Genomic DNA, 14,961 nt, shown 5'->3' with positions numbered 1-14,961 from the left:
TTTTTTTATGTTTTCTAACAGTATAAGTAGGCCCTTATAAAGCATGACCACATACAGTGCCTTTCCTTGAGGTATTATCTTAGTATAGTATCCAACCCAGGATTTAAATCCACAGACAGTGCCCTAACTACTGCACCACCATGTACAAAATGTCAGCTCACTCAGCACAGGTTGTGGTGCCTGTTAGAATGTAGCCTTCCTGCAGGAGTCTTAAGGTCTGTATCAAAAAAAATAAAATTAAGTGTGAAGAATGGAGGATGACAACCTGCAGTTGGACAGATTTTGAAAGACAGTAGTATTTATTATTATCCTTTATTTATTTAGCAGATGCTAAAGATTTGTAGCAGTAGCTCTTACCCGGAGCAGTTTACAAGTCCATCATGGCAAGATACAAGGCATGTCATGTACCTATGCCTTTGATATTTACTGCAACTGGGAGAGCAGTAAGTAACAAGGACATAAGTATAGAATGGCAGTCGACACATTAGTGATATCATCACGCATCATGACACATCGTGACAAACCTGTCACATGCATGTAGATACATATGTATAAAAGTGTGATGTAACATGAAACCTAACGGAAACACAGAAACTGTTGTGCAGCAGTGCGTAATAGTGTGTGCCCCTGAAGTTGTGTGGCTGAGTCGGAAATTACCAGACTGTAACTTCAACTAAAAAAGTCCCTCCTTGTTTCATCATTGAAGTTACCATGGAATTTTCCATAGTAGCATCGTTGGAATAGAACACCTGCCTGTGTCCTGTGGTCTTAAGCAAGTGGAGACTGTATGCTGTGTTACTGATATTTGATTGTCCTTGTTGATATTTCATCATTTTTGAAATTACATAGTATGAAAGCAATCACAAAGATAGTACACAAGGGTCACACTGCCATGTGCTCTGAATATAATGATGAGCAATTCTGCTCTAGTGGAGCATGAAGCTCAGAGCACTACAGCTTCATGTAGCTCTGTGTGCTCTGGCATTGTCAGCTGGGCATTGTTACATCATCCAAAGTCGACCATTTACATATTCGCCATTATTGGATGAAGCACTGAGACCTCCTTTTTGTTTCGGCAATGCAACTCTGTCATTTTGCCTTTTGCGGTTAGAACAAGGAATTATTTCTGTGCCTTGCACACTTTTAAAGTAACAGGAAATAACGACTTAGGTAGGGTAGCTAGATGCCAGTTTTATGCTTATGCTCCATGAAGTTTACTGATCATAAAGGTGGAACCGCTCAGTGCATGACTGAGGCTGTTAAGCCGTCGTATGACCGGTTATCTACAGCAGTGTAGCAGAACTGAGCATGCTCAGATGCAGGGGTGGGGGGCGTGGGGGGGATGGGTTGTCACCGGCTTTACACTTTAGACATATAAGGCTTTTTGTCATACAAAATGTTTCCTTTTTCTTCTTACTTTTTGCCAATTTGACAGCACACCTGACTTACTGCTTTAAGTAGATTGGTCCTTGTTTCCTTGTCATGGCAATGCTGTGTTCGTGAATCACGCTTACTGTAGGATCTTTCAAATTCCCAGCAACATGAAAAAGACCATTCCTAGGCTCATTGCTTGATGTCAGGGCGTTGATTTTGTTGGGGCTCTGATTTATTTTTTCATATTACTTTGGATTGAGGTGTGAACCTCTGGTGCAAACTGTCTGTTTGTGTTGCAGTTCGGTATTAATTTTACAGATATCATTACTGAGATATTAAGATATCCCTTATTCCTGAATCTGTTGAACAAGGGAAGAAATGTTATCGTGTTATGTGCAATCACAAAGGCAGCTGTACTTAAAAAGCACCTAGGGTGGCTCCACAGGAAACCATGGGAAACTGTTTGGTTGGACTTACCAAGCCACTGTAAATCTGTCCTTTGTAAGGCCCACTGAATTGTCCAGTGCTTGGTACAGTACAACCATCCAAACTCCCATAGGTGTCCTTTTCAAATACCTTCTAGAAAACTTGCTTGGAATGACATGTACAGAGCAACGTGTTAATTGATTATTGTAACAACGATTATTGTTGCAACTACAGATAACTTGGAGAACAGCCATAGGTGCTTTATTTTGTACTCTTAGTGTGTGCTGCTGTTTTGGCCAACGCAGATCATTGCATGATTTTGATGATAAATTGAATCTTCTGGTTTTATGAACTGAGGAAGAAAAATGACCGCTTTTGTTTGATTGCTCTTGTTATTGGATGTGTGTGTTGTGTGTGTGTGTTGCTGGCAAGGACTGATCACACAGTGTTGAGAATAGCCTATACCCAGCTATACCCAGCTGAATGCCATGATAACAGAGATTGTTCAGAACATTGGTAAACTCTTAACAGCTATAATTTCAGTTAAAGTTTAAAGGGTTGGAAGTCCATAAAATCGCCTTTGTAGTGCAAAAAATAAATCACTTTAACAAAAATGAATTGTTGGTTCATGCTGAAAGCAGTTTTATAATCACTTTTAGATTTTATTCCTTATTTTAGATACTGTTATGCACTTCCTGGTCCATAAGAATTATTTCATATGTCAGGTATGTCAAGATCTGTTGACAAACCTGAACTGTGGATCTTAGTGATTGAACATCAGTGTTTATCACTGTTGATCTTGAACACGTGGATCACTGTTGTGCACTTCCTGGTCCATAAGAGTTATTTCATTTGTCAGGTTTGTCAAGCTTGTGTTTGTATGTAGTTCACTGTATTTATAAGTTGGAAATACAGTCGAGTCATTGTTAAATTTTGGACACAGCCAATTGGTTGAAAACAATCTGAAGTCAATCTGAAAGATTCATTGGTTTTATTTGTGTGTGTGTGTGTGTGTGTGTGTATGTGTGTGTGTCTGTGTGAGCGTGTGTGTGTGTGTGTGTGTGTGTGTATGTGTGTGTGTGTGTGTGAGTGTGGGTGTTCGCACATGCAGGCGAACAGCTGTGGCAATGACAACTGTGTTTATTCTCGTCCATATCTCTGTTATACAGTGATTGGTGATGCTTTGCCTTTACTTTTTTGTAAAATAAAGACTGTACATAACTGAACTTGTCATAACATTATGCTGCATTTAGAGATTATTGCTCTTAAATGCAAAAAGGTAAATAAAAGAAACAGCAACAAGCCAAGTCAAGGGGAAGTTATTTTCTGCCCTTTATTGATGCTGCAATGATCATATTAAATATACAATATTTTCCAATGTTTTCAAAAATATATACAAAACGTTTACTCTCTGAATGACAGGTTGGATTCAGAATATAAATATGAGAAATGTGTTCATTATTTATTTAAACTAAAAACTCAAAAAACATTGTTCATAAAGGCTGAAACTATTTTACTGGTCTCGTCACCCTCTAGTGCCTCCAATAGTGAAACACTGCTACTGTGGGACTGCTGACAGTCAATTGGTCAGCATGAGTTCAATCACAGCTTGAAAAACACCTTGTACCTCTGTTAGGGGGATTATGACTGCTCCATGCTTACTCTGTCTATATGTGATGCCTTACAGTACCTACAGCACTATTCAATAAAATTACTTTGATACATAAATCAGTATGTACAACCAATATCTCATGCGTTATCATCCAATTAATTAAAATAGGCTAGAAAAACTGAGCTTTACAGAAGTAAAACACAAACCCTGAGGAAAAACAACACAACATATATGTGGCTTTCCTGAAATGACACCATTTCACCTGGTGTCAAATCCCGGAACAGAATTATTCAAAGAAAGGCCTAGGGACACACAGGATTATTGTAAAGATCACAACATTTGTTTAAGTATATGGTGACGTTCTGCACTTTGTCCCAAGTCCCTTCGAACAAGGCAGTCCCATTGTTCAAGGTCGTGCTGTAAAAGAAGGCAGGAATAAGGACTTAGGAGCCCATGCGGACTGAGAGCAAGTTCTATCAGGAACACCCTGAGGGATCACCATGATCCACAGTTCATTGCTCTGACTGTTGAAAGTCTAATGACAGTCGAGTGGCGTGATTCTGGTTACCCTGTATGTAACCTGCGTAGCTTACTAGCTGCTCTTTTTCACTGTTTCAGCCCCCATCCCTTCTTCCACCAGCTTACTGGCCCCATCAAACATAGAGTGGGGGTGGGAGGATCATCATGGTTGCAGAAAGTTTCTCATGAAAGGTGAGGTCAGCACCACTTAGCCACCATACAACCAGTATATCCCAGACTAATGAATGGATTTTCATATTTACAAGACCTTACTGATTGATATATGCTTACTTGACATTACACCTGCAAAACAAATCAATTTCTACCTCACAAGTCCTCATCTATAGTTTCCCCATTAATGATTCAATATTAAAGGGCCAAGGACCAACATGGTGACCAATATTACCTTCCAAAGAGATCTGAGCAGCAGGTTGTGATGTTTGAAAAGGTGCTGTTGAAGACAGAATTTCGAAACACATCCACACAATCAAGGGGGGGCACGAACAAAATACCTGGAAAGGACAAAGTTTTGTGTTTATAAACCAAACAATAACTGACAAACTCCAGATGCAATATGCATCTTAATCTGTATGGGTATTATTTTATCTCTTTATATGTGGCATATATCTTTTAATTTCCCTTGTGAGTTTGTTTATTGAGTTTACCACAATTACTGGTGAAATTTGAACCATGTACATTAAAACCACACTTTAGTGTAAAACTTGAGATTGTGTGGGGTGTCAGGTCCTATGAGTGATGACAATGACTCTTTTGAGCACATTATGAGCTGCAGGTGGATATCAAGTGGTTTTGAAATGGTCCTGTTCGATGTTGAGTTCCACAAGCATGAATGGACTGCCAACAGCCATTGAGAAATAAGCATTCAGCAATGTTTCCTGTAAATGGCTTGGATTTCCACCAAAAGATGCCAAACTGAAAATACACACTGGACAGAGGGAGAATATGAGGAATTTGTTGTGGCAACAGCATGAGTGTTTAAGTAAACTGGAACTAACTGCCACTGCAACAATGAAAGCATGATAAGTCATAGCTGGGCTACTTAGTGGAAACGGCTGGTGACTTTGTGAGTCCTGGTGTTGACTCAAGTCTCAGCATTGTCAGTCAGTCGCCAGCTGGAGGAGTATATTTAATAAGAAATGAATCCGATAACATTTTTGTCTAAAAAAATGGTTTTCTTTTTGACACTACAATTACACAATGTTAAAAGCAAACAGTATTTTATGTTCACTTTCATAATGAAAGATTCATAAAAGAGTATGCCTCTGCAGAACATACATCGGACAGACCAAAATTAAAGAGGAGTACTGTCATAGATATTCTATCTATTCAGCATCTATTCATTCTTTCCTTGCATCCTCAGAATTTCCTCATCGAGGAGGTTCTGTAACAGGAGGTTCTGATGCTGTTTGCCTTGCTGTGCTAACTATAGATCTCCTGTCTTGGATGAGTGCCCATTTATGTGCAAGAACCAGCAAATCGTAACACTTCTAGCTTCAATGATAGCAGCGGAGAAGAACACCCAATATGAAAGCACATACAACGGAATAATATTATAATAATAAGAGAATAATAATAGCAATAATAATATAAAATCTTTACATTACACCCCAAGGTGCTTCACATAAACATGATGCAATTTAGATGATATAAATAATAAGATAAAGCAATCAAATAAAACAAGTGATAAAAAACACTAAAAGTAAAAAAAAAGAGTAAAAGCAAGACAAATCAGTTGATCATTAAAACACAGAATTAAAATAGCAAGTAGCTGGAAGGTTAGATCAGTGCTTACCTGCAATACAAGCGTTAACAAGAGACACGCAAGTTCCAGTCAGCAGGGCCCGCATCACCACCTTGGAGATGTCCCCTCTCCTGGATGGGGATATGGAAGCTTAAAAAAAACACAAAGGCATGGGATATACACATTTTACTGCCATCAAATGCTCATGTGATGAAATGGAGTCTTATAAAAAGGGAACAACAGAAGAAAATGAAAATGAAAAATACAAATTATTCAGCAGCAAAAATGCCCACTCACACAGTCCTCCAATCATGACTCCAAGAGAGCTGAAATTCGCAAATCCGCAGAGCGCGAATGTGCAGATGGTCTCCGACCGGACCTGCCATGACAGGCGTTCAGTTGTAGACGGGAAGGTGATGCATAAAGCCGCAGGTATAGTATCACTGGATTCATAACACGTTTTCACTTGCAGAGGCAGGGTCCCTAGCCCTAGCCCTAGCCCTAGCCCCAGACCAACCTGCATAGCATCTTTTTCAGATATTATCCAACACCAATTCACTAATTTACTGAAACAATTCAGTAAAAATAGGTTTTAAAGAGCAGTGCCCTAAATGGGATTCAAACCTTCAGCCTTAAGCTGTCATTTTCATTTTTTTTACGATATACAGCAACAATGATGCCAATAGAAAAATGAAAGATGTCCACACTTACTGAGATCCACTGTCTAGTTGTACCATCGACAGCAGGCAAACCATTGATCCTGTTATTCTTCAGTTCAGACAGCCTCTCATAGGCTAGAAATTCATTCAGGAAGAGCTTTATGCCAATGAGCTCTGCCACTACAAACGCCTCCTGAGTGGGGATGCCCATCATGAAAGCCACAGGCATGAATACATAGGAGCAGATCATCTGAGGAGCAAAGACATTCGTGAGCATTCTGCTGGTTGTCCATGTCATGAGCCTGGCATGGTCCATTATTGTATTCAGGGCATGCTAAACCATTTACATTCAGCATCCCTTATCCTCTTTTTAATGTAGAATACAATCACAACTTATAGGGTGGTCAGGGCTGTGTTCTGAAATGCTATTGGTCACTTATGTCACTTTTATCATTTGACAGATAAACCTAACTTGATTTCAAGTTTTCTGGAAGAAGACATGTACAGTATGCCCCCTTTAGTTGAGTCCTGATTTGTATCAATCAAACAATTTCCGTGGGTTTTACTTTCTTACAAAAACACCCTATGCATCTTTAAAGGTGTTGTTTTGTAAAACTGTTTATATGTTTATATACACGACATTCATTCACATACTTTAACACAGATAAAGAATATTCTTGCTTTGGAGGAACCAGAAGGTGACCAGAAGATGTGTGAAGCCTACCTGAAAGGTGATGTCAGGATATCCAACCATGCCTCCCAGCCACCGGAGGGCAGCGTTAATGAACTCCAGGATTGAAAGGAAAGCAATCAGATTAACAGCAATATTAGCCACCAGGCCAATAGACGCAGACGCTCCATTACTGGCAGCTTCCAAAAGGTTCTGCTGATCTCTAATAAGGAAGAAAACGACCTGTGTCAGTTGTTGCAGAAAGATTGAAAAAAGAAAGACAGACAGGAAGAAAAGCCTTTCCACAATAATATGCTCATTAAAATTACGATTAATTACTGCAATGATGAAGTTGTGAACATGGTATACAAAACTGTTCCATGCTTTAAAAACTACACTTCCCCCCCTTCTTAATGTTGGAAACTGGGGTAAACAGAGTAAAATAGGGCAATGTCAATGAAGCACTTTGACACTGAAATCTAGATGTGAACAACCGCAAAAGTACATTGCAACCACATCCTGAAAGAGGCCTTGTCTACGCCCAGGAGATATGGAAGATTTGCACATCCTGTCTTGACTTTTAGACCAGAGGGTTGGCCAAGCACACACCCACAGTCCACTTTGATTTCTCCCTCGGTCTTGAACTTGCTCTCCCTGGTCTCGGGGTAGGAGAGCTTGGCAAGAGCCAGAGCACAAGGCGCGGCCATCACAGAGGCCGAGATCAAGGAGGCGGCATCGATCTGTGGGGAGACTGCAATGTTAACAACAGAGAATGGAAAGGGTGCACAAAACAAAAGGAAAAAAGCCACATAACAGAAGTTCTGAGTCTCAGTGCTGAGACTTTCTGTATGGAAAAGCAAGAGTTATAGTTGTGTGTTTGAGATTAATATCTCAGGGCAGAAGTAGGCTACTAGAAGCGGCTTTGCATATGGGGAGTAAATGTTCGGCTATTAGAGGCATTGTTGTTTACAGTACTGTAGCTTTAACAACATGAGTCAGGAAGATTGGAAAATGTCAAGAATTTGGCAGTAAATTGCCAAAATGAAGAAAAATGACAGCTAACTGTAAACCTGTGGGCAGAAAGGTGATGCGAGAGGCAATATTCTAAAATGTCACAAAAGAATTTCCTTCTAGAGTGTCCCATGAAATTTTAGTTGTTTGCACTCTTTTAAAAAACTGAAAGGTACTGAGAGATGACAAACATTGGCCAAGATCTACACACATACACAAACATTTGTCTGAAGTCCTGGTTGTCCTGGAGTCACCTGGAATCAACCTCAGGGGTGACAGAGAAAGAAGGACACACGACAGTTGGCGACTCACCCCAAACGAGATGTAGGCCCCCATCACGCTTCCCGCGATGGTGGCGAAGCCCCCGGTCATGACGGCATGGATCTCGGATTTGGTCATGTCTGCCAGGTAGGGCCGGATCAGGAGCGGAGCTTCAGTCTGCCAGGGGGAGACATGCGGTCAGGAATGCCACCAGGGCCGGCTCAAGCCTTTATGGGGCCCTAAGCAGAATTTGATGTGGGGGACCCCCACAGCCTCGGCACCGCCAATACTATTGACTATTGTCAATGCTTGATCATTCGCACACCTACTGTAAATCTAACACACCCATTATCAATTTTATTAGTTGTAGCTGTGTTGCTTACATCATAGCAATGTCAGCCTGGCATGTTTTTACCCTTCTATGGTTTTTAATCTTAAAATGATCAGTAAAAGCAGTCAGTAAAAGCACTCGTTCTGAGTGTAGACTGAGCACTACGGCCCAGGTTTGAATCCGACCATGTCACTCGCTGACAGTGACCGGGAGCTCACAGGTGGAACACATTGGCTTCATTCTGCTGGGGATAGAGGTGGGTACATTGGCAGGGGTTTCGGTCCTATTAGCAACAGCAACCCCTCTGGTGGCCGTGGGGGCTCTAAGCAGGTACTTAGTTCGCTTATGCATCGGGCCGTCCCCGAACGCCACACATTCACTCCTGCAACGTTATATCACAGACATTCTGCTTGGTGTACTTCACAATGAAAGGTACCTACCCCAGGCATTGTTGAAGCAATAAATGTTCTGATATGTTGGCTAGTTATAAACGTTCTAGAAGGGGTGTGGTCTAAAATATCCACCGACAGCAAAGGAAAGAGGACAGCACTGAAACGTCTGCTCAAGGAGTTCAGAAGCTACATATCTGGTCATACCACAGAATGAAGAAGAACACTCCCATCAATAGCTGCTTACTTTGTACTTGCGTAGCAGCTGCATTTGCATATTTGGCATTTTAATACTGGAAATGCAAACAGGAGCATGTTAGCAGAGCAGAAAGAGCATACCACCATACCTGTCCAACAAATATGTTGCCTGCGACGCTCAAGGTCTCTGTGGGTGAGGTTCCCATGGTTATCTGCATGACCCACGCGATCTGCAAAAAAGGAAACGTTGCATAGCTTACTGTCATCAGAGCAACCTGACAGAACAGCCACAGCTATGAATAGTGCAGCTGATGTGAAGCATGACATTGATAAAAAAATACTTTACCTTAACAATCAGCCACTGCATTACCCCGAGGTAATAAAGGACAGACATTACACTGCTGAAAAATATGACGATGGGCAACGCCTGGCAAAAAAGGAAATATCAAACAAATAGTGAACATAAAACAAGATATGAATGGCAACACTGTCAATGAAAGATCCTACATAAGAACTACACAACACCCTGCTAAGCATTAAAAATGTAATGGTGTGTTATGTCATGAGCCTCATCCATCAAATATTCTGGTATGTCATGGTAATATTTCTTATGATATACAGGGTAACACATCATCTTTGACAGCTATCATAAACATTTATGAACATTTATAGGCAGTTCTTAATAGAGACTGACTTTAATGGGTTTCATATTCAATTGATGTGTTTCATATGCAGGTACACAGTATATGAAAGCAAAGTGGAAGATAAATAATTGCCTCTATTCTATTTTCTCCTATAAAATGAAGATGCACTGACCTGAAATGCAAAGGCTTCTTTGACAAGATTTTCTCCAAACACAAACGATGATCCAGCTAGGGTGTAGTTCAAGAATACCTGATATTGGAAAAATACAGCAGGAACATTAGTGACTGGTTGCTATTGTAATCCAATTCTGAGACAAATAACGACTGCTTTTCATGATGCTTTATCACTGAGTAATTTACCACCCTGTAACTTTGCCCTGGTCCTCACAGCTGTCATGGCATTGAATGTATTTCTCAACAAAAAATAAATGTTACTGTAGATAAGAGCGTCTGAAATAAAGAAATTAAAACTATATTAATCAGATCACCTTCCTGCATTCCATTAAAAAGGAGCTATGTGGGATGGCACTTATGATTCATATGCCAGTGGCTTTATCTTGTTGAGATAGACTCCAGAAAGTAGTTAAGGTTGTTTACTTACGGAAAAGAATAGATTTGAGTCTAACACACTCTGCCGTCAAACACTGCTTTGTGCGTTAAATGAAATGGCTGGTACCTGTACTTGTTCTCCAAGCCACTGGAAGGCAATCAGGCCTGGCTCGGTTCTTATGACAAACAGGCCAATGACGAATTCCAATCCAAGCCCCCAAAACACAGCCCGCCATGGCACCTGGATAAAAGACACATAAGATACATGCTAAAGTGAGCAGTGCGGCACTCACAACAAAATACAATGCCACCTCTACCGTGATGAACTGTCCAGAGTGGAAGTGTAAACACGGTGTGCGTGTTCTTGCGTATGACATCAGGTCCTGCTCGCTTCATATCACTCGTTATTGTAAACCCTAAAGCTCAGGCGTGACCTCGGGGCGAGATATCAGGCTACAGGAAATCCAAAGTCTAAAAAAAAATCAAAGATAAGGAGCCTCAGCCGGTCACGTGGAGAAAACGGAGGCAGGAAAGCTTCCAGAGTCTTGGGAAAGACCTGCCGTGCCTCCCAGCTGCATGAGTGATCGGCACACGGGACTTGGTGCTTACTGCTCGCCGATGGGCCGAGAAAATGAAGAGGATAACGATGAACATGCAGACCCCGCCGAAGGAGATGAGCTGCTCCGGCCTTTTGGACGTGTCCACCACGAGCCATGCCACCAGCAACCCCAGGGCGACCACAATGAACACGCTGTGTCGGTCAGAGAAACAATGAGTCACAAGAGAATACCAGACAGCAAGGTGGAGCAGCGGCCAAGCTTGTATCGAGAAGGTTGTCCATTCAGGTCCTGTCTGGGGCGCTGCTACTGTTCACCTAAGTAAGCTATGCGACCTGAACTTCTTAAGCAAATATCCGGCTGTGTTATTTGATAACATGTAACATGCAAGCTGTGTGAGAATTTCTGCTAAGCAAATAACGGATGTGGTGCAATGCCAAATCACACCACAGTGTGTTTGCCCTCAGTTCAGGACATTATAGAAAAGGGGGCTCTGCGGTCTAATGGATGACTGCTCACCATTTCATCCACCAAAGGTTGGCCTTGAAGCATCGCCCAGCTGGTTTGAAGCACTCTTTGATGCTGTCTCCTTTGTAGCGCTTCACAAGACCATAAATGGCAAAGAAGACAGCTAGGCTAGTCAGGACTACCAGAGCAATGGCCCTGTTAAAGTCTAGTACGCAGGCAGCGATGAAATATGCCACATAACCTTGGAAACAGAACAGACAGAAACAACATCATGCACTGACAAAGAAACTCCCACAAGGATGTGTCAAGTTACTATAAAACTGCACTGCACACAATAAAAGTTAGATTTTTACCATGGTTCCGAGTATACAAGTAACTGAATGACAATAACCCTCTCTTATATTTACTGGGTCTACAATGCATTTGAGTTCTCTAGAAAGAAACATCCCAAAGAACTGCTAAACCACAGACATATTGTCATTGATGAGCTTAAATGTTTCCATTGCATTGGCATGCACATACCTCCCTCAATTACCACAGCCATGGTCAAAAATCAGTCTGCCCATGGCAAAAAGGATGACAGGAACCCACCTGCTCCCAGTATTCCCAGCACAATGTACTTGATGGTCTGTGAATGAGATTTTAAGGCAGTCTCTGCTTTGGAGAAAGGCTTGGAGACTTGGCTGAAAACAAAACGTGAAATGTGTTATGCACATTAGTGCTAAACAGATATTAGTGCAGTACATTGCAATTTTGACTCTTTGGGATCGGCATTTGGGGTCTAGCTCTGAAATCAATGTCATCACACTCTCGTTACCTGCTAAGAACAAAGTGGAATTTGAACACAGACAGTATATAGCGTCATGCACCTTGCTACATTCAGCTCCACAGCAAATTCCACAGGACTTTATCTAATAATCAGTTCTGAGTACTTCGCCATAAGTTCATAAACAAATAAATGGTTCATGAGCCTTTCTTTAAACTGTTGCATTAACATAACATGTAACAGTGCCGTGTTATATAAACATGTCCTGATTTGACTGAGGGCTAAAAATTACATATTATCTTGGATTCATATTTGACTGCCCAATACCTTAGATATTTATTAAATCCACTTTTTGGTTCCTTTTTGACATCATTAGAAAGGATGTCCTCCTGAGAAGCAAACAAACACAGAAAAATATAGTTTTATGAAATACATTTTCAAAAACATAAGACATTTTCTTCTCTAGGTTTTTGTATTTATGTGGCTCATACCTGCGAGTCAAATGCTGGGTTGTCCACACCATTCCCATTGGAAAAATTGACACTTTTCAGCTGGATATCGGAGGTTTCCGCTGAAAGAAACACACATATATTTCCATGAAAAATGACAGACACGTGTCCCTTTCCCTTTGTTCCAAACTCCACTCCAGTAGATATCCACCTCCCTTTCCACAGGGGAGGAACTTCAGAGAGTGAGAAGAAAACATGGTAAAACTTTACTCTCCCTCTCTCTCTAAAAAACAATTTAAAAATACATTCAACGCCAGTTTACACTTTACAGAAAAGTAGTCCTTCATTTCCCACATTTCACAGAACAGCATGCAAAAATACCCCTTTAGGGGTTAGGATCCCTTTCAACACTCCAGCAAAAAGACACGCAAACTAATAGCTTACTCATTGTGGTTCTTCTGTGTCTCAAGGACGGAAAGCAGTGATCGAAGAAAAAAAAAACTCTGCAAAATATACTCTGCCTTGTTAATTGTTATCATTAATTAACAAAGTCAAACTGCTTTAATTGGTTTTTCTCGGGCTGGTGTCCCACCTGCCGACTAAACACTGACTCATAAAACTCCAAAGCATGTGAATTTAATGGCTTGAGTTTTAATGTTACGTTGCAATATGATAAGAAGATAAGGAGAACTTATTGAGGAACTGATAACCAAGTTACTTAGAAGAAATTATGGAGATACAGCAAGCCATGCACACACCTATTACAGCACACTTAATGTGACAATTTTACTCATCTTTGCATGAGTATGTATGAATACTAGGTAAATGGGTGTTATATAACAAATTTCCAAGTTTTAAAATAACTTCAGTTACACTCATTTGTCTTCACTAAGGCAGTCTCATGCACAAAATCAGCTTCACAGGTTACAATGCTTTACCAAACATAACCTTTGAACCCTGGAAAAGACATGTACAATGACAGAACCAAATGTAAAAGCCATTTTCTCTGGTTGTTAAGAGGTATTTTTGACAATAAGCTTTTCCAGAGGAGTTAAAAAGTAACAATATTAACTTAGAAACAGGGAGAGCTGACACAGCATGCCCCCAAAAAACATAGAAAGTGTAATTTCAGCATATCATTTTTTTCTTTTCTGTTGGTCTTGATGTAAATCCCTGATTACTCTACCATGACAAGGAAAAAAAACTCAGGACAATGTGTTTCACTAAAGATATAAATACATACAGTGCATTTACATGAGGCCAAAAAAGATCAGTGCATTTTGCAAATAGTCAGTTGGGGAATCACTAGAAAACTATTCCCTGAACGCAAGAAAAGGTGCTAGATGCAAATGACAAATCGCTCTATTCATTTTCTAAATTACAACCCTGTCTTTGTATAGTATGCAGAAACAACTATTATTTATTTACTTACTTTATGTGTATTTGAATCTATGTCTACATATTTGACAGACATCCTTATCTCTTTCAAAGAATAACTTACTTTTGTGTATGTCCATGAACTTACTTTTTACTTCATACGTACTTCTACAAGTTTCCTTAGTTTATACAGGAAATATATCAAAGAATGATGTCAAAATTATACTTAACTGTGCTATGAGCTTTACCGTGCTTTAAGCTATATAAGCCAGTCTGGGGTTGTGTCTGCTGAAAGACTGTAATGTAATATTAAATCATCAAGAATGAGGACTCTGTGGAAAAATATGAATAATAATACAAACAACAAATGTCAAACCTTCAAATCTAATATGAAAACTTTTGCATTTAAAAGTAAAAAATATTTGTTTTTTAAACATTCAGATATTTTATCTTGAAAGTTTTGTCAAAACTAAAATGTCATAGTTCATTTCTAATTAAATTATTAATGCAAAAAATAGCCAATTTTCCCCATCACTCTAATGCTATTTTGTACCAGCCAACAAGAGCTTTTACAGAGCTGATTGACTCTGGTTCAAACCAAGCTGGGAGAACCCCAGTGCAGATTCAATCTTTCTTCAGAAGTCTTCATGCCGTGGGTGCTGGGCAGCTCTGCTACTGTGATGGAGGCAGGTGGGTCATTTTACCACGACAGGGCCTGATGATGTAACAGGGGTTAGAGGGTTAACAAGGGTTGGTGTGCTGTGGGCTTCACACCATATCCCTTAGCGTTCAAGCTAAAGACCTGGCTGATCGTGCTCTTACTGCGGCTTGGGGGGGTGCCGTCACATTCCGTAGATCACGCTCATGCCCTCACTTGTTCTTTTAAATTCCACTGCACTTGTGATGAGACCTTGAGAGTGACACAAAACATATCCTCAG

The 14,961-nt window shown here is 40.4% G+C and overlaps 1 protein-coding gene across 1 annotated transcript; it reads right to left on the bottom strand.

Moving 5' to 3' along the window:
* Positions 1-3,702: 3,702 nt before the first annotated feature.
* slc28a1 (solute carrier family 28 member 1) lies at positions 3,703-13,093 on the bottom strand. The gene is made up of 18 exons (XM_036544280.1): positions 13,090-13,093; positions 12,688-12,767; positions 12,524-12,585; positions 12,022-12,113; positions 11,482-11,671; positions 11,015-11,156; positions 10,533-10,646; positions 10,029-10,106; positions 9,559-9,639; positions 9,362-9,442; positions 8,346-8,471; positions 7,632-7,762; positions 7,077-7,245; positions 6,405-6,602; positions 5,991-6,072; positions 5,745-5,843; positions 4,338-4,443; positions 3,703-3,829 (listed from the first exon to the last, which is right to left on the bottom strand). Exons 1-18 carry the CDS (start codon positions 13,091-13,093, stop codon positions 3,715-3,717), a joined length of 1,950 nt encoding a protein of 649 aa, XP_036400173.1. The 3' UTR covers positions 3,703-3,714.
* Between the last annotated feature and the right edge of the window lie 1,868 nt (positions 13,094-14,961).

Source organism: Megalops cyprinoides, chromosome 13 (assembly GCF_013368585.1).
Source record: "Megalops cyprinoides isolate fMegCyp1 chromosome 13, fMegCyp1.pri, whole genome shotgun sequence".
In the NCBI taxonomy this organism is placed as follows: domain Eukaryota; kingdom Metazoa; phylum Chordata; class Actinopteri; order Elopiformes; family Megalopidae; genus Megalops; species Megalops cyprinoides.
Note: the sequence above shows the minus strand (reverse complement) of the source record. Positions and strands in the feature narration are given on the sequence as shown.

Bases quoted from the DNA above. Each gene is read 5' to 3' on its own strand.
- slc28a1 (XM_036544280.1), bottom strand. The intron at 9,640-10,028 runs GTCAGTGCATCT...CTTTTTTGCCAG, and splicing joins AAGAAGCCTTTGCATTTCAG to GCGTTGCCCATCGTCATATT. The intron at 7,246-7,631 runs GTGTGTGCTTGG...CTTCCTTATTAG, and splicing joins GAAATCAAAGTGGACTGTGG to AGATCAGCAGAACCTTTTGG.